At 40.1% G+C, this 21,879-nt stretch overlaps 1 protein-coding gene across 1 annotated transcript; it reads left to right on the top strand.

Moving 5' to 3' along the window:
- Nucleotides 1-1,927: 1,927 nt before the first annotated feature.
- Nucleotides 1,928-21,870, top strand: fam163ba (family with sequence similarity 163 member B, genome duplicate a). The gene is made up of 3 exons (XM_005938795.3): nt 1,928-3,135; nt 18,846-18,961; nt 20,542-21,870. Exons 2-3 carry the CDS (start codon nt 18,869-18,871, stop codon nt 20,977-20,979), a joined length of 531 nt encoding a protein of 176 aa, XP_005938857.1. The 5' UTR covers nt 1,928-3,135; nt 18,846-18,868; the 3' UTR covers nt 20,980-21,870.
- Nucleotides 21,871-21,879: the final 9 nt, after the last annotated feature.

Raw genomic sequence — 21,879 nt, 5'->3', positions numbered from 1 at the left:
GTGATTTAATGAGCTGTGACTATAGGGAATTTCATTCCCTGGATGGGAAATTAAACTAGATCATATTAATATCAATAAATCAAATGAATACATTTGTTCTACTGTTGGCATCGGATCTGTTTTTGAGTTATATCATACTTGAAGTATTTAAAGTAATGCAATATTTGCTGAACAATGACTGTTACAACAACAAGTGACAATGAGGGAAAGGCTGTGTAACTGGCACATACTGACTGTGTTAAAGTTAGCTAATGTTAGTCACAATGAGCTACCAGAGTAAGCAAAACTGGAGCATCAAGCCCCAGAGTGTAGCTAAGTGAGAAAGATTGTTTTATTGATTGTGAATTTCAATTTTCTGTTACTCAACGAGGATTGTTTTACTTCTTCTTTCTAAAGTTACATATAGTGTCACTTAGACTTCAAATGCTCACGCAGTGATCCTGTGATTCGGGGCCCCTAAGGGTGTGGGGCTCCAAGGCAGTAGCCCACTTTTGCCTGTCTGTTTGCTAATCCAGCTTTGAGGGGGGAAGAGGACTGTACTAAGATGTGGAATTAAACTCCAACAAAACTGATGTTACTTAGTGCACTTTTATTAAATTCTGCTACTGAATCAGAAGCAGAAGCTTTCACAGACTGGCCACTCTGACACACATCACCTTGTTTGCAAGTGTGTATACACACACACACACACACACACACACACATACACACACACACACATGCACAGAGAGAGAAAGAGAAAGAGAGAGAGAGGGAGAAATGGATAAAAGCCAAATTCACCTTGACGTGACCACTCCAAGCAGCCATCTCATTCTCTGCTTGTATAAATATTTCAACACGGCAGACTCTCAAAGTGTACTAATCTCCAATGCTTTCAGTTTAGAAAAATGAATGCAATAAAAAGTCACACTGCTATCCTTAATATGATAGCAAACTACCTCTTGTCTGATCAAAACGTATGAAGCCAGCAGCTTTAGGGTGAATTGGATAATTGGAAGAGAGGCTGGACTACGAGGTAGGAAACGAGTGAAAGAAGTGGAGGGAATAAGAGGTGAAACAATTTAGATTCAGAGGCGGATCAACATAGAGAATATTGTGGCACATATGGATCTCATACAGTCTTTCTCATCCACAGATATGTCCTAATATGTCCTCTAGTCTTGAGGATTTGTTAGGGACTGAATAAGGAGAATTTTACAGAGGGACACATAAAGAAGGACTTTTCTCAGGACAGTTGTGGGATTCTAAGACAAGATAAGATAAGATAAGATAAGATAAGATAAGATAAGATAAGATAAGATAAGATAAGATAAGATAAGATAAGATAAGATAACCTTTATTACTTCCACACGAGGGAAATTTGTTTTGTTACAGCAGAAAGTAGATAGTGCAAAGTTACATAGAAAAATTAGAAAAACACTGGAATAAGATAAGAAAAAGATACTGTACACAACTGTACACAATAGAACAGAATAAAATGAAATACTATATACAATAGAATAAAATAGAATAGAATAAAATAAAATACAAATGCAATATCAATTGAGTATAATACAACGATGATAGAAAAGAGTGGAGTTTAATGAATGCTTTGTTCCCGACAGAGGAACGGTTTGTTTTTCCAACTTGGCTGAACCATGGGGATAGGACACGTGTAATTTTTTAAATTATCTTTATAGATTTGGCTGCAGCATAAGCGTATAGCATGAATGATTAACTGCGGCCACTGTAAGTGGGAATCTTAATTAATCTCCTCCCCTGAATGTGGCAGGAGCTTCAGGGTCCCAGTGTACATAGTGAAGGTTACTTCTCGCCACCTCCTCACCATGCTCTTGTCAGCTGTTAGTTTTTTTGTTGTTGGGGGTTTTTTTTTTTTGTTTGTTTGTTTTTTGGACAAGTGATAATGCAACTAATTTTATATCCAATGCAGTTGTGTATCAGTGCATGTTTGTAAGTGGGCTTCAGAAATTTTGGTGACATCTTTTAACAGAGGAGCTTTGCATGCCTGGAAGTCCCGCCAAACACCTCACGCACGTCAACTTGGAAGGCGAAAATCAACAGCATGTTGTTTCTCTCTTTTAAATCCCCCCTTCTCTCTAAGCACCCACAGCCAATCTGAGCCTGTGACTAAAGCGCCATCTCCCAGACTGTACACTCCAGGCTGCATTTAGTAGTCTCTGGGTGTGCAGGCACTGAGCCACCTCTGGATTTAAAGCGCAGTTTACTCGTTTCCGCGCAGTTCCGGACATCGCTCTGAAAGAATCAGCAAACGTACGGAAATCCAACAGCTACCAATACTCTTTGTGACCACTTATCTGCAGAGACTTTGTGGCTTTCTGCTGCTTAGTCGCATTTTTTAAGCGAGAACGTTCACATGCGGATCATACTGTGAATAGGAAGAAAGGGGGAAAATCCGGCGGAACCTGGAGTAGCACAACAACAAATATCTGACCTCGACCTCCCTGGACGGTACTGAACTGGCTGTTGAAATAGAGATGGCGAGATTTCGCATCACCCCGTCTCCTCCTCCAACACACATGCTGCCGAGGCTGATGATGATGTTTGCGTAGGAGTGTTTTATTTTGCGGACAGCTTCGGTTAACCAGTAGGAACCGTTCAAACAACTCCAGACAATCGGTGGATGGAATTGTGTGCTGCTGCCTGCCTGCTTCAAAAGCATCTTCCACAGATCACATCATACCATTGTTACCGGAGTGCTTTTCAGTGGTCTCTCTGCAAGTCCGGAACTGGAAAGAAAATGTTTTGCATGGCAACGCTGTGCGTGGAGAAGTAGTCTTCAGTACAAAGAATACGAATGTTAAAGGTGGACATTTTTTGTTTGTTTGTTTGCAAAGGGCGTATCTGCTAGTTTTTAATTATCAACTAAAGAGGAACCAGGCCCGGTGGGTTTTATTTTGACCTGAGTCGAACTCCAGCTCCACTTTGGTCGCAGGCACTTCAGCGTTTAGTTCGTATCTTTACCGACATTGGAGGCTTTTTTTTCTCGGCGTGTTCACCGGTGTCATTATTCGTCACTGAGGTTGACAGACTACAGCCTGCCGAGGTCGGGACCTGAGCCCCAAGGAGCCACCCCTACCCTCAATGTGACCCGGCGAATTCCTCTTATCTCTGAAGGTAATGCTTTACCCTTGAAGGAAGAAAGATTGTGTTGTCCCACGATGTTTCCTTTGTGTTTCTTTATCGACTGTGATTATCAAGTCATGCATGTTGTTTTTGTTTTAGACATGGAGAAACGATAGATAGATAGATAGATAGATAGATAGATAGATAGATAGATAGATAGATAGATAGATAGATAGATAGATAGATAGATAGATAGATAGATAGATAGATTCTAATTTCAGCACCACGGAGAGAGGCAGATACTTTCCATATGTTAGGTTGGGAGAAGTCTACTCTTTTCCACATTTCAAAACTTGAAAGTTGTTTACATGCACTGTGTACATGTGGAGTGTTTTTCAAAATCTTTAAGTAATTTAACACAGAGAGATGCCTGTATGTACAGACACAGTATAAAGGGTAAAGACAGAGGGCAGCTTCAGTGCTTTGTATAAAACACATGCTGGCTGGCTGGTTTGCCACAAGCTGACAAAACAGCATGGCTTGTGAGCCACAGTTACTGTCACCAACTGTTAGCTATGGTCATATCCAAACTGTTGTATGCAGATATTTTTAGGCTTGGTGCAAATGAATCTCCAGCAGCATAAAAGCCCCGCAATGCTAAAATATCTCACTACATGGAGTTAAAATGACAAAATTCCTTAGGGAATGTCGCACATGACGCAACCCACCCTCTAGTGATTGTTTTGGAAACACTATGGTGCCTGTAGTAGCAATTAGCCAGCAAAAATGTCAACTAACCAGTGAATTTGGGCAAGCTTTAACAGTGTTTTGGTCTAATAATAGAAATGATTTTAGTATTTTTTAAAACTTTTTAAAATCAATTTCATTCCATATTTTTTTTCATGTTTTTGCTGTTAAGTGGATGGTTGGAGGGATCAGAGGAGTGTAAGGAAAAGTTATTCAGTCTTATGTTAAGCTCTATTGGATGCTTTAACTACCCACGAAGCAATAATCACTGTTCTCTACTGTCTTGCTATATCCGCAGAATTAACTTGAAGTCACTGCTTGTGTGTGTTTGTTTACTTGAGCTCATATTTCCAAATGTCTTACTTTCACCTGCACTTGCTGCACTTCAGCTTTGCTATAACAGGGATGGTTGGACACTTACTTAGAGTTATAACTTGCAGACCTTGCCTACATGGCAGTTCACTGGTACTTCTGTGAATCTGAGACTGTTACTGTCACATGTTACCATATTACTTTAAGCTAGTCAGTTTCTTACAAGAAAATAAATATAGATTGTCATTTTAGAGGGCCTGAAACAATCAACAATAAGGTGGGGCTTGTGTTCCCATAGCGACCTCCTCAATGGCCCTCAGATTAACCTTGGCCCCCAGGGAGAGGTGTTATATTCCAGCATGTGTGCACACACAAACACACATTCAAACACACTGAAGTCCCCCTCTGAGCATAAGAGACTTGTCTGTCTTCTGCTGCTCTCCAAGCCTCATAGTTTTCACAGCAGCAGCAAGATGAGGAGGACAGAGGGAGCTGAAGGACAAGCAGGATGAGTAGGATGGAAAAGCAAATTTCAAAGACAAACAGGTGATGAAAAAAGATGAGGAAAGGTGTAGAGAGAAGAGCATATAGAATACAGAGCAAAAGGAATGACGAAGCAGAGAAGAAGGAGGAGGGAAGGCTTGAATAGACAAGTGTGAATGCAGTTACAGAGGCACGTTTACTTTTCCATGGGCTTTTTCAAGTGTATTCACATATCAGCTTAATTACTGTTAAAATGCATTATATTGGGAAAGGGAATCATTATGGCTATGCTTTGGCTGACATGGAGAGGGGGATTGGAGTGGATGGGTTGAGGCTGGGGGAAGGGAATATTGCTGTTCACTGATCATGTTAAACAGTCACCACCCGTTCCGCCCTTCCTCCATGCATCACTCGTCCCCTCCCCCTCAGCATCACATTCTGCTCTCCCCTTTCAGCTACACCCTGACATGCTCACACATCCCACTCAGGCACAGATGTGTTCCAACACAGAGCCACAGTGTGGCCAACACACATTCAGCCACAGGCACATACGTGCACGCGGGCTGTTGGTCAGCTGGACTCATCCCTGTGAGTGATTTGTAAAAAACTGAAGCTCATTCAAAAGAGAAGACGAAATGTGAGGGAGGTGTGGAAAGAGAACATGAAAAGGGTGTGGAGAAATAAATAAAAAAATCTTGTGCTTCTTTTATGACAATCCCTGTCTATTATATTTGTGCATGCCTTTGGAGAGAGTCATAACTTACTGTTCTTCCATAGAAGGGTGCTGCAGTGGTTAGCACTTTTATTTCACAGCAAGAGGGATCTGGGTTTGAATCTGCTGGTCATCTGAAGAGGTTACATTGAAGAGGACGCGATGTCCTCTCACTTTTAGCTGTATTTAAACACACATGATTATCTTTTTATTCATGTTTTTTCAAAGACCGAAGAGGCACCTTTCCCCTGTGACTTTTGAATCAAGTCTCAGTGTTGCTTAGATATCTGGCAAAATCATCTTCAGCGAGGTTTAGAAGGCAGCAATCATGGTCTGAATGCACTGCTGTGCCAAACACATTTGCTTTGCCAAAAGGCAAAGCAAATGTGTTCGCCAATTTCTCCTTTACCATATGCCTCATTTATATAGGCACAGGGTAGCAAAGCCAGAAATGACAGGTGGAAGAAAAAAGAGAAAGAAACGGGGAAAAAAAAGGGAAGCGAAAGAGAATGAGTAAAATAAAAAGGGGGAACATATGAGAAAAGATATAAATAAAGGACAAGCACAAATAATTTCACCAAGTTTTTACTGTGTGTAAACATAAGTATATATGTATAAATTATTAATGTGGCATTCTTACACAAAAATCCAGTAGCATCTAGGGAGCATCACTACATTTACTTCACAAATGTGTCAATTTTTTAGATAGTCAGACAAGTTGTAAACAAACAGTTGTTTACCTAAAACAAATTCCAGTGTATTATATCTACAAACTCGTAAACCCCAGTTAAGTAGGTTTTGTAGGCAAGATCATAGTTGATACTGGCAGCAGTTGTTCAGAGATACTTCTATTACTGTCTTCAGTTTGAAAACCTAAAAGGGAATCATAACAAAGGAAAAATGGGGAATCTCCCTGATAATTTACCAGCTAAAAATCAGTGTTGATGACTCAGCTGGAAGACCCGAGCTACAAAAATAAGATCCATTCTGTAAAGAGACAAATTTTTTCAACTGTTGGGCTAGTGGCCTGTCTATGCCCTTCAGCACTGTATGTATATTACATAAGAAACCTAATGGTAAGCGGCACATTGCTCAGACTAAGTTTACAATTTGCATTGCATCTGTAATCTACAGTATTCATTGCAAGGGAGCCTCGGGGCGTTCTCATTACAGGCTTCATGGTCCAAAGCTCTTTCCCAAGCCTCTACGCTCATCACTGGAGCATGCAAGCATTGCTGTTAATGTTAAATCTGAAACTAAAAAGTGCCAAATGTCTGCACACTCCTTTGGAAATTGATGACGCGAAAAGGAAAGACAAGCAAGCTCAGCAATGTCGTGAATTGCGTTACCATAAAAGTTATTAAACAAGACAAAAGTAGACATTAGAAGAGAGTATCTTATTCATAAATCTTGTTCTCTCTTTCCAATGTGTTGTATTGTATTACTCTTTTTTTAAATTATTCTGTGCTTCATTTTGATCTGCTTGGAGATTTACATACACAGAGTGAACTGGGTGAAGTCATTTCAGGTACAGTCAGGTTGAAACTTTTAGCAGTAAACCACCCACTCAAAAAATGAAATAGGCAATGCTAAAATGTCACTCTGTAATAGCCCCGTCGCCATAGTAACTGGAGACCCATTCATACTTTTAGACACACTGCTTCTGGAGCGCTGACCATTAGCACTAACAATCAAGCCATCACCAGTCTTAAGCTTAGCACATTTCCTTCAACCGTCCATCTTTATGTTCCACTAGACGTGGGCATTCGTCTCAGCCTCTGACAGCACCCTATGCAACCTTTGTATGTCTCTTCTTTGTTCTCTGCTTATTTCTGTATTTCAACACCCTCCTTTTGCTTGTGCCTTTCCCCCGAAATTACTGCTTCTGCTAATTTCTCCATTGAATTTACTTTGGTGCATGGATTTTTGAAGTAGGGAGCTGGAAGGTTGAGCCAGCTGCTTAAGACATTTGCATTCTCACATGCACCTCTGTGACGTAATTTTTAGAAAAGATCAATGCTGCAGTAGATGCATAAAAAAAACTCTCAAGTTTTATTTTTTTAATGAAAGAAGCTTGATGCTACAATCACACAGATGTGAGCAGTATATTGTTTCTAAAGCGGCATGTTCAGGAGGAAGAAAAAGCAGAGGAACTTTGTGTCAATGCAAAATATTCATGTGAGTCACAGTTTAATTTTTTTGTGACTGTGTATATTTTTGTGTGTATCTGGTGGATATGAGCCCCCATAGGGCATTTCCCCCCCCCCATTTGCCACAGCTGTGTGATGAATTCACCCGTGCTTCAGATGTGTAGTAACTAGCGATCCTCCCGAGAATTTTCCGAGTTACGTAACTTCTTGTAAATGTGGTTGTTTGACAGACTCAGAATGTGCAAAGTGTTGCACAGCAGGATCTATCCATCTCCATGTCAGCTGCAGTGTATTTGCCTGTAAATGGCACTATTGTTCAAAGTGATGCTTAAAACAGGCCACACCACTGCAAGGCAGTGTATACCAGCTGAGCACAGAGTAGAGAGGGAGACAAAGGGAGCATGGTAAATGGAAGGAAAAGCTAAAGATTCAAAGAATGGGCATAAGCAAAGAGACACAGAAGGGGCAGGTGGAGGAAGACAGAAATAGTGGAAAGCAAAAAAAAGGAAAGAGGAGTAATGGGGATATAAACTAATGAAGGAGAAGAGCTGACCATAGAGAAAGCTTCCTGGTAAGCACAGAAAATAAAAATGTATACACAGCCCAGTTTAGCCTATTTAAAGTTGAGCTACAACCCAGTCACTGTGAAGACATGCACTAATAACAAAAACATTGGAACACTAGCAGGGGATTACTGGGCCTTCTTTCAACACCGATTCTCTTCTCTTCTACTCACAAACCATATGTTGGCATCAACAGCAACAGCTGGGGTTTTGGAGAACTTAGCGCTATGATGATCAGAGTATGCTGTTATAATATGAATTGACCTTCATTATCTCTTGTTTCACTACATTTACCGTGGTATCTGGCTAGATGTATGTGAATGTGTGTGTCCCTCAGACGCTGCATGGTACATTTAATGCATACATTTAGATGAAATATCAGATGAAATATCTATTATCCAGTGTGAGGACATTGCGATCGGGTTGCCTGTCCTTGGCTGAAGAAAAGTTGAGGACTCAGACTGTAAAAACAACCTCCCTCCCTCCCTTCTCTCACACAAGGACCACACAGATGACTGTTTTTGAATTTAAGAGAGTACCTTTTAGAGAAAAGAGGGAAAAATACATGGAAAGTGTTGCGTGGGCTGTTGAAAAGATTTCAAAGAGAGGAGATTTATGCTGGTAAAAGTGAAGCGTTTCAGGTTGCTTCAACTTAAGTTAAAGTCAAAAGTACTGCAATGCCACAAAAACTATACACTCATATAATCCTACTTGTGTCACTCATGCTTTCAGGACCTTGGACTGATCAATGTGGGCATGTGCTTTTGTTCACCACACGCTTCTTTTTGACAAACTGACAACCTGTCACATACTGGGCGTAAACATGCAAGAAAACCTTACACAGCATGGGGTTTGCATGCACCGCACCTAACAAAACTGAAGCCCAAACTTACGATTACCTCTGAGCTGTGAAGGGACTTCAAGCAGAAAGTTTGAACCATTTCCAACAGATTGGAAATGGTTGTTTGACATCACGGCTTATGTGTTAGAGCATACGTGTCAGTAGACGGCCTCTCTGAGATGCACGGATGCATTTCTCACCAGCCAACCAGAACTAACTAACCGGCTCCCAGGTCAAGAGCTAAAATTCAGTGAATCATGCTGTTTGCTCAGGAAGACATAGCAGAGTAGGATAAAATTTCTCACTGCCGAGTGTCAAGGAGCAAAGGTCATTTAATAGCTTCCTAGCTAATTAAGGGAAATGAAAATGGAATTATATGTATTTAAAGGCATAATAACCTGAACAGACTATGTAGCCTTGAGGAAGGTGTGTGTGTGTGTGTGTGTGTGTGTGTGTCCTAACAGAGCTCTGAGTGTTACAGCAAACTGTCTCTGTTGTCATTGCAATTCCCCAGTGGAAAAAAATAATAACTGAAATAACTGGAAATAACTGAATCTATAAAACTAGCACCCTGTTTTTAATTCAAAGCAGGTTGCACCTTGCAATTAACATCTTTAATTATCAATTCCTCTCACATTGTTAATAAAGCATGTGCAAAGTTCACTGCAGACTTTAAAGCATTTCAACTTGTAATATCACTGCATGATGAGCTGGAGAATTTAATTTAAGATCAAAGCAAGGTTTTATGCATAACTACTAACTATGCATAACTACAAAGAGTCAAAATTGATTGTAAGCCATTTTTATGAATTAGGAGTAAACCAGAAGCAGTGTAACCAACAAGTGACCCAAATTGAATAGGCATCTATATGTGCACCCCGCCTCGATTAAGGGGCTTTGCTTGGTGCTAAGACTTTAACCCTTCTCTCCACACATACGTACTCCATACATTCTCTTGACAGGAACTTAAAGCTTTCTAACTTGCGGGACTAACAACTGCTTTTCAATTCATCAGCTATGATTTCAACCGACTGTAAGATCTGTTAGTCGACTTCAGCTCTCTGTGGCATCAAGATTACAGCCTGTCATTCACAGACAAGTGGTATGATTTTCACAGCGGAGGGTAGAACAGGGTAGGGCTGTGGGGAGGAGTAGGAAGTGCAGTGGCAGGCTGACAAAACGTGATTGTATGCAATTATTTTAAAATGATTTGAAAATGAACGCTAATTTCCTTTAATATGAGAGGGCAGAACAATAAACTGACAGATAGATAGATGTCGTACTTTTTTTGTCCCATTTTTATCCACATAGAAAAGGGAAACTATAGCTTTTACACTGTTCAAGACCCTTGAACACCCTGCTGAGAAGTGTGGGGAATAAGTGTGTCTGCCTCTATCTTTCAGTATTGCGTGCACTTTAACTTCTGTGCTTCTTCCACACTGATGTGATTAAGACACTTTACCTGAGCAACTCACAAAAGAACACCTATAATGAAATCACTAGAACTAATGGCTTCCTCCTGTGGATTGTAAATGTAAAAGGACATCATCAGTGAGATTTGTATCTAACAGGTAAATAGCCTGTTTATAGCTTCATCAGAACAAAAAGTGATATTATTTATTCCATTTGAGTGTCTCCAAATGAGAAGTTTGTTGTTTTCAGCATAGGGATATGCAAACATTTTGGCATCCTTTTTTTATTATTATTCGTCATTATCTGTAGTGGATTTCTCCAAACACTGAGACAAAACCTAGCATTTTCTTGTTGATAAATGCTGAAGTGGATGGTGCTGCTTTGAAAGCACTTGGAGTAATATATGCTCACAGGACATTGCTTAGTAGGGCTGGGTGAACATTTGGCTGCACAACTGACTTAATTCTTCATGAAAAAGATTCAACAAGGTGTTGAAAATATTCCTCCGAGAATTTGGTCAATATTTGCATGATAGCATTACACAGTCATTGCACATTTGTCAGCTGTCAAATTCCAAAGGGGCCCTACTGGATTGAGATCTTGTGACTGTGGAGGCCATTTGAGTACACTGAACTCATTGTCATGTTCAAGAAACCACCTCAAGATGTGATTTATTGCTTTGTGGTATGATGAAAGTGGTTTAGCATGGTTCTATGTGTTGTGCATTCAGAGATGCTCTTCTGCATAACTTTGTTATTTGAGTTATTGTTGCCTTTCTATTAGCTCAAAGCAGTCTGGCTATTCTCCTCTGACCTCTGGCATCAACAAGACATTTTCTCCCAGAGAACTGCTTCTGAAATATTCAGACCAGCCTGCCTGGTACCAACAACCGAACCATGTTGAAAGTCATTTAAAATCACTTTTTCCGCCTTCTGATGTTCTGATGTTCAGTTTGAAGTTTTGGAGTCTTGACCATGACTACATGCCTGAATGCACTGAGTTGCTGCCATATGACTGACTGTTTAGATATCTGCCTTAGCAAGCAGTTGAACAGATGTGCATAATTACTATCATACTAGTATTATAATATCATGATATTGTACCATGACATTGCCAAATATATACTCCTAAAATAAATTGGGACTGCTGTTAAAAAACAAATAGTCAACGTCTAAAAATGCTATTAGCAAGGAAGGAAAGTCATGCTCCATTACTTTAGTCCTTGCACAACACATTTAAAGTTATAGGAGTACCTTCTACCTCAGTTTGCAATTTGAACTGGAAGAACAACTAAGCAAGGTCATTTAGATAGATGAGACACATTTAGCAAGCTGTATAATTAAATGGAGAGACCCCCAGGTCACTGTTAAGTCCTTAAAATGTCCTCATGGTGCTATATTCACACAAGCCAAGAGCCATTTTTATGATATATCATTCATAGAGGGGCACTAATTACAGACATGTTGCCTAGGTAATGCTAGGACACACAGGATGGATGAAAACGATTGCTGTCTACCAAAGAAAAAAGCACCTCAGTTATCCTGAGCTTTACCTCAGGATAGGTGTGTGTTGTCATTATTCTTGAAGGTGGATGCAGGGACACAAATGCTGGCAAAAGGTATTTTGTGCACCAGGTGATATTTTATGCGGATATAGACTGAGTCAGGGACACAGAGTTGAGTAATGCCAGTCAGGGTCAGTGCCACCCGAGAGGATAATGTAGAGCAGGTTCATTTAACAAGGCTAAAGGAAAAAAGTAGAAGCCATTTAAAAAAAAGAAAGAAAGAAAGAAAGAAAGAAAGAAAGAAAAAGAAAGAAAAAGAAAAAAGAGTGCACTTCAAACTCATATTAGGAAAAGTGGATGTGAATTTTTTAACATTTGTCACTGTCTGCATGTGCTTTCACATGTTAAACAAACTAGAAACTTAAGTTGTAGTTTTTCATGTAGTTTTTAGTTAATTTTTTTTAATTTAATTCAATATTTCAAATTTGATTGCCACATTGAATTTTATGATTATTGTTCAAAAAAACTGGCTTTGATTGCAACAATCTACACAGCCATACTCTTGCAGAAGTTAACCTTGGAAGTGTAGGAATAAGGTTCATCGATTGCCATAGATAAAAGATTAATGCAACACTCATAGACTCGAGAGAATCACTGCATTCCTATAACACTGATGGACTGATACTGAGCATTATTAATCCAGATTAACATTACCCACAGTTCAGTCAGAGTATATATTTTGCTAATACAAGTAGTCTTCAGTTTCAGCTGACATGTTAACTTGTTGCAGTTGGGGGTTTTTTTGTTGGGGGGGGGGTTATGCAGTACAAGACTTTCCTATTTAAAATTGATAGAAAAAGCAGTGGGGGACACAGACAATCTGGCTGTGTCAGTAATTCAAAAATAAACCGGGTAGCATCTGCAGCACTTTCTCACAAATTTACATCCAGGACAGAATTTTTGAGAAGAGGGTATAGACTGGTGACCCCACCTTTACCCCTTTGTCAAATGGAAAGGCCCTAGCCCCAATGTGACTCTAAATTTTAAACATGATAAAGAAAATGTATAACAAGTAATTATCTATTTTGATTATGCAAACAATTTTTGGAGATGCTGTATCAGAATTTCAGGAGCAGGACCACGCCTCCAAACACGCTCCTTCATCTATATAGGTTCACCCAGTTCTGCAAGCTGTCATTCTCGTTTACGTGCCCCACCCTCCCTCCCCTTTTCAATTCTTTAACTTCTTCACTTCGATTTAGTACACCGGGATCTGCCAGGCCCGGGAGCGGTCGCCAGTCCCCTTCAAGGCCTTCCCCAAACCGCAGCTCAATTCATGTCCAAGCATTCACCTTTACCTACTAAAACGCTGTCAAACCTAAAATGAGGACGTGGGCCCAGCTAGTGAAACATGATTTATATGCAAATCTACATACAGCTCAAAGAGATTTCACAGAGATACACAAACATCTATCTATCAATAAGAGCTGCTCTATGGTGGTAAAACACTGTATAATAGGAAGAAATAAGGACTGTCTGACATCCCTCAAATCTGATCCAGTGGAAGCACGGAGTTCTCGCATCTCTCACACACATCTACACCGGGAGGAGTCGTGATCTGAGAGACAGACACGAGTGACGCAAGCGAGGGGACATGTTAGCATGAAAACACAAAAAGATTAAGATGAAAGATGAAAAGACAAAAACTCGGGGAGTACAGATGTCATGGAAAAAACAAATGCCAACAAACACAGGTTCCTGTTCTCTTTTCTCATTTTTCCTTCCATCCTTACCTTTGCCACATGAGCAGAGCAGTCGACGACAAGACTCATTTTAACAAAATGAGAAATCCTTGATTCAAAGCTTTCAGTTTAAAGTAACACAATGTGCTGTCCACTTTTACATTTCTCTCTATTTCACTTTTTGATATCATGACATCATTAGAAGCATTACTTTTGATTAAGTTCACAGTGTGGTCGGCAGAAATTTTGACTGTGGAATCATCTGAAATAACTAATTAAAGTTATGAATGCAAAAGGAACACATTTTCTCTGTGTGTGTCATGCCTGTTAGATCACAGGTTTCAAAGAAACGTTTGCAAATGATACACCTATGCATCCCCACTCTCCCGTAAAACTTCTCTCTCTTTGAGATGCACTTCAGGAATTGAGTTTCTGACCTCATTTTCCAGGTCACAGGCAGGAGGACAGAAGAGAGGTACAAAAATGGAGAAGTAAGGCCACAAGATGTGCTTTTTACAAAATTAATACAGAAACCAAAGCCTCAAAACAAAATGACGAACAAAATGACATAATGTCTTCCAATAAAAGTATACATCCTGCAGGTTGAAATTATGTCATTTATACTAGTTGAATGCTCCCTGATTGCACAGCTTATTAAAGAGCAAGGACTCATTACGGGCCAAAAAACTGTAATCAGACAGAGTTGATGAGGCATTGTTGTTTTCTGCGTGTCCCTATATTCATATTTTGGAACTTTGTTACCAGTTAAGATTGTGAGATTGAAAACTGGAGCTACTGGAGCAGAAACATGAGCACTTCTTTCGCTAAATAATGCATACTTCTCAGGAGGCTTTGGATCTTGTCATTTCCGTAAAAAACCATGTGTAGGTACACTCTGTCGTTGTAAATGTGTGTAAAATCACCCTTTGACAGCTACCATTATAACAGAGCTCTTCCCATTGTTCTCAGGGCATGTTATTGTCTCTTGTGTGTGTTACTCGAATCCACCACCTACTGCGTACTTCTTCCCCACTGAACTGAAAGCCTGTCAGCAGCCATTATTCCAAGCAAGACCTTTTGCTGTGATCCCTGCCATGTTTCATCGAAGCGTGGCATTTTATTCCAAAGCCCTCTGTCTGAGCATGTTAGCTACTACTAAAATTATTGCATGTGAGTGTTTGTGTGTGTTTGTGTGCGAGTGTGCACACGGCTATTCTTCTTTTGCCCCTAACTCTTGTCATTCCTATGGACGAATACCAGCAAAAGCAGCTGAGTGGACAAGATTGCCTCTCTCCAGTATTTCACTATTTCACAAAGGGGTCTGGATTGCGTATATGCACGCGTCTGTGCGCGCACGAGCGTGAGTGTGTGTGGTTAAATAATTAACACTGTTTGTCGCCTTGCTGCAACACATCGCTCACACACTGATCTGATTAATGTAGCCCCAGGAGATACACAGCACCAGCCTAGCCTGCAGAATGAGAAATGCTACATGCACGTGTGTGTGTTTTTGTGCACACCATAATAACTTTCATGAAGGAATATCAGTGAGAAAAGTCAGAAATCAGCTCAGTCCACAAATCATCATTTGAGACAAGACAGAAAAGGATTTGTATGACACCGAGTCAGAATTATGTGCACGCAGTCCTGATCATGCATGTGCTCATTCTTTTGGCCTGGTGCCTGACAAACCACTTCAATTAAGCAAGCTGCAACTGGCACAACAGTAATGTCTTTTACAAAGGAACTTTTTTGTATAATGCACCTACACATGTAAGGAACATTTGATTTCACATATGGACTATTAAGGGCAACAGTCTAATGTTGGCAGTCCAGCTAATTTTTCTCTTACGTTGTTCATGCTTATATATGATGTGTGCTGATGTGTGAGGTGTTGCTGAGAATCTCACACAATGTTGAGATGCCGAGGATTGACGATGGGGATCCCGGACCTGGCAGATCCCCCTGGTACCTCTGACAGATGGTGATAAGACATATGACCGCAAGGTAGCTGTTTGGAGCGTGGCTCTATGGTTTGATTTTTAAAATTATTCATAAAATATAAACAAGTCCTACAAATAAAAAAAGAGGACCTATACAGACACTCTAGCAGAATAGTTAGTAATATATAAAAGTGGTTGTGACTGTACTTTTGTGATCAGGGCTCCTTGACTTTGGAGCATGCTCTCTGAGCAGATCCCACATGCAGAGTCAGTGGTTTCTTCTTTTTTTGACTTACTTGTGTTGTCTTCTTTTAATCTTTATTACAGCTTTTATTCATTTTTTTCTTCACTGGTATTTATTTATTTATACTTTTGGAATGTTTTATTTTCTGTTCTTTTCATTTTAAATTTATCTCACTATAACTGGAATTTTATCTCAGTCTTGTTTGAGCTTAATGTTTGGCTTTAAGATTCATTTACATTTAGAGGATGCATTTTTAATTGTCTGTAGACAAGTGTTATTTTCTAAAACAAACAAAAAAAAACAACAACTAACTTTCTAGTATTTTATTTTAAAATTTAAATGTAATTTTGATCATTTCCTTTTGAAACCTGTTTTTGTAGGCCGTGTACTGCTCTATGTCACCATCTGCTGGTGAAACAAAAAAGACACTAGTCAAGGTTTTCAGATTGAAAATTGATATTAAGGTCTAAAAGCCCAACACTGATGATCTGGTCTCATGATGAGTTTGCACTGAAGGGATTCAGACGGCTGAGTATAAGCAGCACTAATTATTAGGTGCTTGAGAATCTGTGTTGGTTACTTAAATGAGGCCACACAGGTCTGCACACATAGTGGGATCATCTGTTACGCGATGTTGTCTTCAGTCGTCCTTAAATCTAATTCCACCTTTATAAAGCTGTGCCCTGTGGTCTTAAAAGGATGCAGGTAAATGCTGCAGACTAAATAATACTCATTTATACTGCCCCAGCACCCTAAACATATAACTTTTTAATTCATGTGCCCATCTTTTTATTATTATCATCATTATTATTATATATTTATTATTTAAGAAGTCTTTAACTTTAATAATAACTGATTATTAAAGACCAGCATATCATATTTTAGGCAGAAACTTTTTTTTGTCAGAGCAACATTGGCTTTCATCTTCATATTGTCCATGAACATCCAGGATATTGCCCACAGATTCTGGAGAAAGATGATAAATAATTAACTTTGTTGACTTGCTATTCATTCAGCTTATCTATTGCTTGAAGCTGGAAGGTGGCAGACAATTGGTCTTTAAAACAGCTGCTTGCAATCATCCAAAAGAGCCCCTGCAGTAAGAGTGGCCCAAAAAAAAGTAAGGTTGCAGGTTATAAAATCAAATAAAACAGGGTATATTTTTACAGTATTTTACAATAATAACAAAATGTTAGTGTAGTTTTAAGCTCATCAATAAATAAATAAAACTCAAACATTTCAAGGTCTGATAGTCTGCACGCAAATCATTAAACTACTAGGCTTAGCCTAGCCACTGTCATTGTTCTGTCACTTTTCTTATGCACTCTACTAAATAAAGGTGCAAAACATTGATACACAAATGTTGCTTAGCGCCACCTGAACATCCTGTTCTCTTATTTTCCTGGCAACCATATTGCCATCGAATCACCTCGTTTCCCTATCAATTAAACTAGAAGCCTTTAAGGCCAAAACGCTCTGTTCTTTCTTGTCCTCCATATTGATTTGGTTGGTGCACTGTGCGGCCTGCAGATTGAATTAGAGTCCAGCTGAATTGAAGCTTGAGTGAGGAGAAGCTGTGCTGTGTTTGTCGATAGGGCTGGTAGCTACCATAGAGACATCTATTCTGACTTTATAAAGCATCTCACATCATGCTGAGAGATTATTTTATACAGTCTACGGTTTAAACAGTTTCACTTAAATCTAATGACTGTGTGAGAAGGTCACTGTGTCAGGTGTCATACTAAATACCAAATGCCCAGTGACACACAGCTGACAGTAAACTTAATGTGAGTAAGCTGATGGATGCTCAGCATTGCTCGCATCATGTTATGAAAGCAGAAGTCAGGGTAAACTGGATACTGCAAGATTTGGTGGCAGTCCTGTTTATTTTTAGTATTTCTTTTTTAGTGTTTGCCCATGTCACATTCAAGTTAGATCTTGACAACATAGACCTATGCTGCAGTGTGCTTGTTGCTGTTAATGGCTTGCACCAATGAGTCATAGCTTAGCAACAAGCCTGCTGGCCTATTTTTGGTTTCAAGCAATTATCCACAATGTAGTGTGTTGGTGCGGTTCTATGACACTTCCAGATTGCGGCTATAATGAAGGGAAAAGGTCTGTGCCCTCATCTGATAAGTGCCTTCAAGGTTTTTCAAAAATATTACATATCACTGAGGTTGAATAATAACATATGAATTATACACCACTGTGTGATTACTTTCACTATTTTAGCGTCTTAAATGGAACCACGGAGCTAATGGACCTGTCTTCTTATGATATTCTGTAGAATTCCCGCTGCATAATTTCCACCTTGATGTGAAATGTAAACCAAGAAATTTCAGCCAACAAGTATCGATCAAAAATACTCCAATCTGACTTGTGGCTTGGAAGCTGTGAATCACATAAAAGAAGCACTGTAATATGCTATAACTTAATAAATCCACTTTCAAATTTCCTGGGTTTGCATTTGCATTTCTCTTTGCTATGACCTTTGACTTAATATCCGAATTCACAGGTCACGGCTGTTTACTTGCAACAGTCCTGCTGACTGATCTTTTGATGATCTGCTTTGCACACCACCTCACATTATATTGTTTTTGGACGGGTTCCTATCAGTTCTTTGTTGAACCACAGCAGCATGAAGAATATCTCGGTGAGCTTGACTGCAAATTTTACTTGCCGCATCATTTCTCCAAACTGACTGCACCCTGTTGTAGTTGCATCTCTCCTCATCTATCTGTGCAACGGTTTACCTCGTTCCTCTCGACATTTCTGCAATTCATCCTTTTTTTCCGTCCTCCCGCTAAACAGATTCTCCCCCTCACTCACACACTTCGTGTTTCAGTCTGAGATGCTGTCTATATTATAAGCAGCACTTGTGGGATGATTCTATTACATGTCTCCTAGCTGCTGGATAATTCAATAAGCACCACTGAGATGACACACAGTTATAATCTACTTAATGAAGCTACTGAACTGATGAATTGTGTGCCTTTTTGCTCCTTCATTTCACCCCGTACCCTCCTCTATGCTCCAACTCTTTCCACCCACCACCACCCCCTGTCTCTTCCTTTCTTCCCCTCCTTCCCTCCTCTTCCTCTTTGCAGGGTGTTGATGGAGAGCAATTCGAATGACAGCCGGGACTGTGGTCATCACTGGTGGAATTCTAGCTTCGGTTATATTACTCCTTATCATCGCAGTACTGTGCTACTGTAGGCTGCAGGTGAGACTTCATCATCTGTTTTCTTCATTCTATTTACTTTTTGCAGAACTGCAGGTAAGAGATTGTACTTTGAGTTGAGTAATTATGCTGCTTTAATCTGTAAAACTATGCTAATGCATTGTCAATTGTATCTGATTCTAGTGGAAACAGAAAACCAATTGAGAGCAAGGTTTTCAAAAAAAAATTTAATTACACAACTGATCATTCAAAACATAAAACGGACAGAGGACAAAGACCCCCGGCTCTGTCAGCCCAGGATTAGAAACTCATTACAATTATTGTAAGTTCATCACAATTTGAACAATCTTATTTCATTTTTTGTTACCAAACAAATTGTATGAAAAACAGGAAAGGAATCTTAGCAATCACCTAAAGTAGTTTTCAGCGGTCTGTAGGCGAGCTAAAAATCTACCTAACGTTGTTGGCTGCTGACACACATCAATACTGGCATTCATTTCCACACCTGTGCAACTGAGCAAGATGTGGACAGCAGGCAGAATGGCAAAGATTTCAGTAGTGAACCACAGCCTTGGAGTACAGTATGTGTTGGGACACGTCTTTCTTTTCTCCCTTCAGAAAGTAGAGACTGTCATTTTTGGCACAGTAACAACCATGCCTCATTTTAGCAAGGTAATAAACAAGGCCAAGTGTTTGCCATATGTACTGACTTGGACATCTTTAAGCACTGGTTGATGAGTTGCTGCTGAGGTAGTTGTCTTTCCCGTCTCTGCTGAGGAGCTGTTAAAGTGAAGGTTGAGCTCTTGGATGCCTCCCTAACAATCAACTCGAGGAGGATACCTGGTGGTTCCACTCTTCTTTCATATCACAATTATTAAGGCCTAAGCTTTATAAATGGTTTTACACATTTGCTCCTTGTCTCACAGAGAATTCCTCAGTTTTCTCGATTTTCATGCTAACATTCAGCATTACCTGTGGGAGTTTGCCACAGGTAGACTTCCCTCAGGTTCTAATTTATCTGAACCGATTTTGTCGTGCAGTAGCAAAATCATTTTAATTAAAAATATGTTTTCATTTCTCTCTTTAAAAGAAAATAGCCCCCAAAATCATTGTTATTAAGTGTGAATTAGTTAAATTCATTTTACGTGTACAAAAAGTGAAGGGGCCTATGAATAGTAACTTAGTGTGTGTGCTGTGGGAGTGAAAAGATGAATAAGAAGCAAGGTTTAAAGCTTCTCAGATAAAAGCACTACATAAATGCAGTCCATTTACCGTGATCCTCTGGGAACCCAGGTAACATAGCTAGAAGGGAAACTGTAAGATCCTTTCCTGACAACATTTCTCTGGATCAAAAGTAATCCCCAAATTACAGCAGATATTAGATGGCAAGATGCCAGGAATTAATTTGAAAGCTAGGTCATACCACAACCATAATACCTCAGCTGCAAACTGGAGTCTGTTTACAACACAAGAGAACCCCTCAAGAGATAATTGAGTGATCATTGAGACAGCTCTTTCTCGTGCACATTTGACATCATTTGGTACTTTTTCTTCTTTCTTCTCTCGTCACCACTTTTTTCATCTTTGCCCATCTCCCACTTTTGTCCCTCTGTTTCTATCAGTATTATTGCTGCAAGAAGGAAGAGTCTGAGTCGGAGGAGGAGGAGCCAGACTTTGCCGTTACATCTCACCTCCCGCCGGTTCACTCCAATCACAACATTGTGGCGGCTACAGCCGCCGCCTCCTCCATCCCAAATGGCCCTGCCCTTTTTTCCACCCCTCCAATGGCCAGGAAACTGACACGATCGCAGACCTTCTGCCCATCCTGTACACACTATGAGATGCCTTTCTACCTCCAGCCACCTCAGCCGCAGCTCCACCACCAACCAGATGGGTTGAGGAACGGAGGGGACCGGATCAGCTATCGCAGTGTCCAGCAGCAGGATCTGGACCTGCCAGTGCCTGTAAACATTTCAAACTATCGTAAACCAAACCTTGCCCGTTCAGTTACCATGAGGGACATGTTCACACGCAGCTGTAGCATCAGCACTGATGTTTAGCTGGGTAAGGTTTAACTCAGTTTAAGCTGATTCTTACATTCATCTGAATGGCCTGGGCTGGACTGGGCTTGAGTGAGACTGTGTTTTTGTCGTCTTGACCTGTGTAGTCCGATCTAGTCTGGTCTCATTCTACCAGTCACCTATTGCAGAATGGAGGACTCAGCTGGCTCTCAGGACAGTTTTTTCAAAGGTACTATGCTCAGGTCCTCACACTTGGGCCAAGACAAAGTGTTTAAAATGTTAAATTACCAACAACATAAACTTGTTTTGAATCTTTTTTTTTTTAAAGATTAATTAATTTCTTTTATGATCTGATAAAGTCTGTGTTGCCCTACTTCCTCTGGGCTCCTCTACCGTGGCCTGTAGGATAGGCAGATTCATGATGTGTCAAAATGATGTTCAGTAGGGATTTCTCTCTTCCAGAGCTGCTACAAACAAAATATGATTAGGAAAAGTCCAGTGTTTCCCTCCCTTATGATGGGATTATCTGTCTGCTCCTCCATCCACAGATTATAGAGGTTATGAAATATCACTCACAGCCAGTGGAGGAGGGAGCGGGTTGTTGTGTTTAGCTGCCACCCCGCAGACATTTTCGACAGACGTAACTTATGCCATAACATTTTAAGACGTAAAGGGCTCACAGAAGATTTCCCTCATCCTTTCATAGAGTTGCATAGTTTGACGAAAGAAAGGCTGGTTTCTTGGAGCATCAAAACACAGTGTATATACAGTATTTTACACTTCAGAAGAGAAAAATCTCTGCATTCTTGCAGGCAGTGTGGACTAGGTGCCAAAAAGGTTTTTGATCTTCATTTGTGTGCATATATGTGAAGATACCGGCAAGCGTGTGTGTGTGTGTGTGTGTGTGTGTGTGTGTGTGTGTGTGTGTGTGTGTGTGTG

This window comes from Haplochromis burtoni, unplaced genomic scaffold, assembly GCF_018398535.1.
Source record: "Haplochromis burtoni strain Fernald_Lab_line unplaced genomic scaffold, NCSU_Asbu1 Contig_118, whole genome shotgun sequence".
NCBI lineage: Eukaryota > Metazoa > Chordata > Actinopteri > Cichliformes > Cichlidae > Haplochromis > Haplochromis burtoni.
The sequence above is the reverse complement of the archived record's forward strand: the minus strand, read 5'-3'. Positions and strand labels throughout refer to the sequence as shown.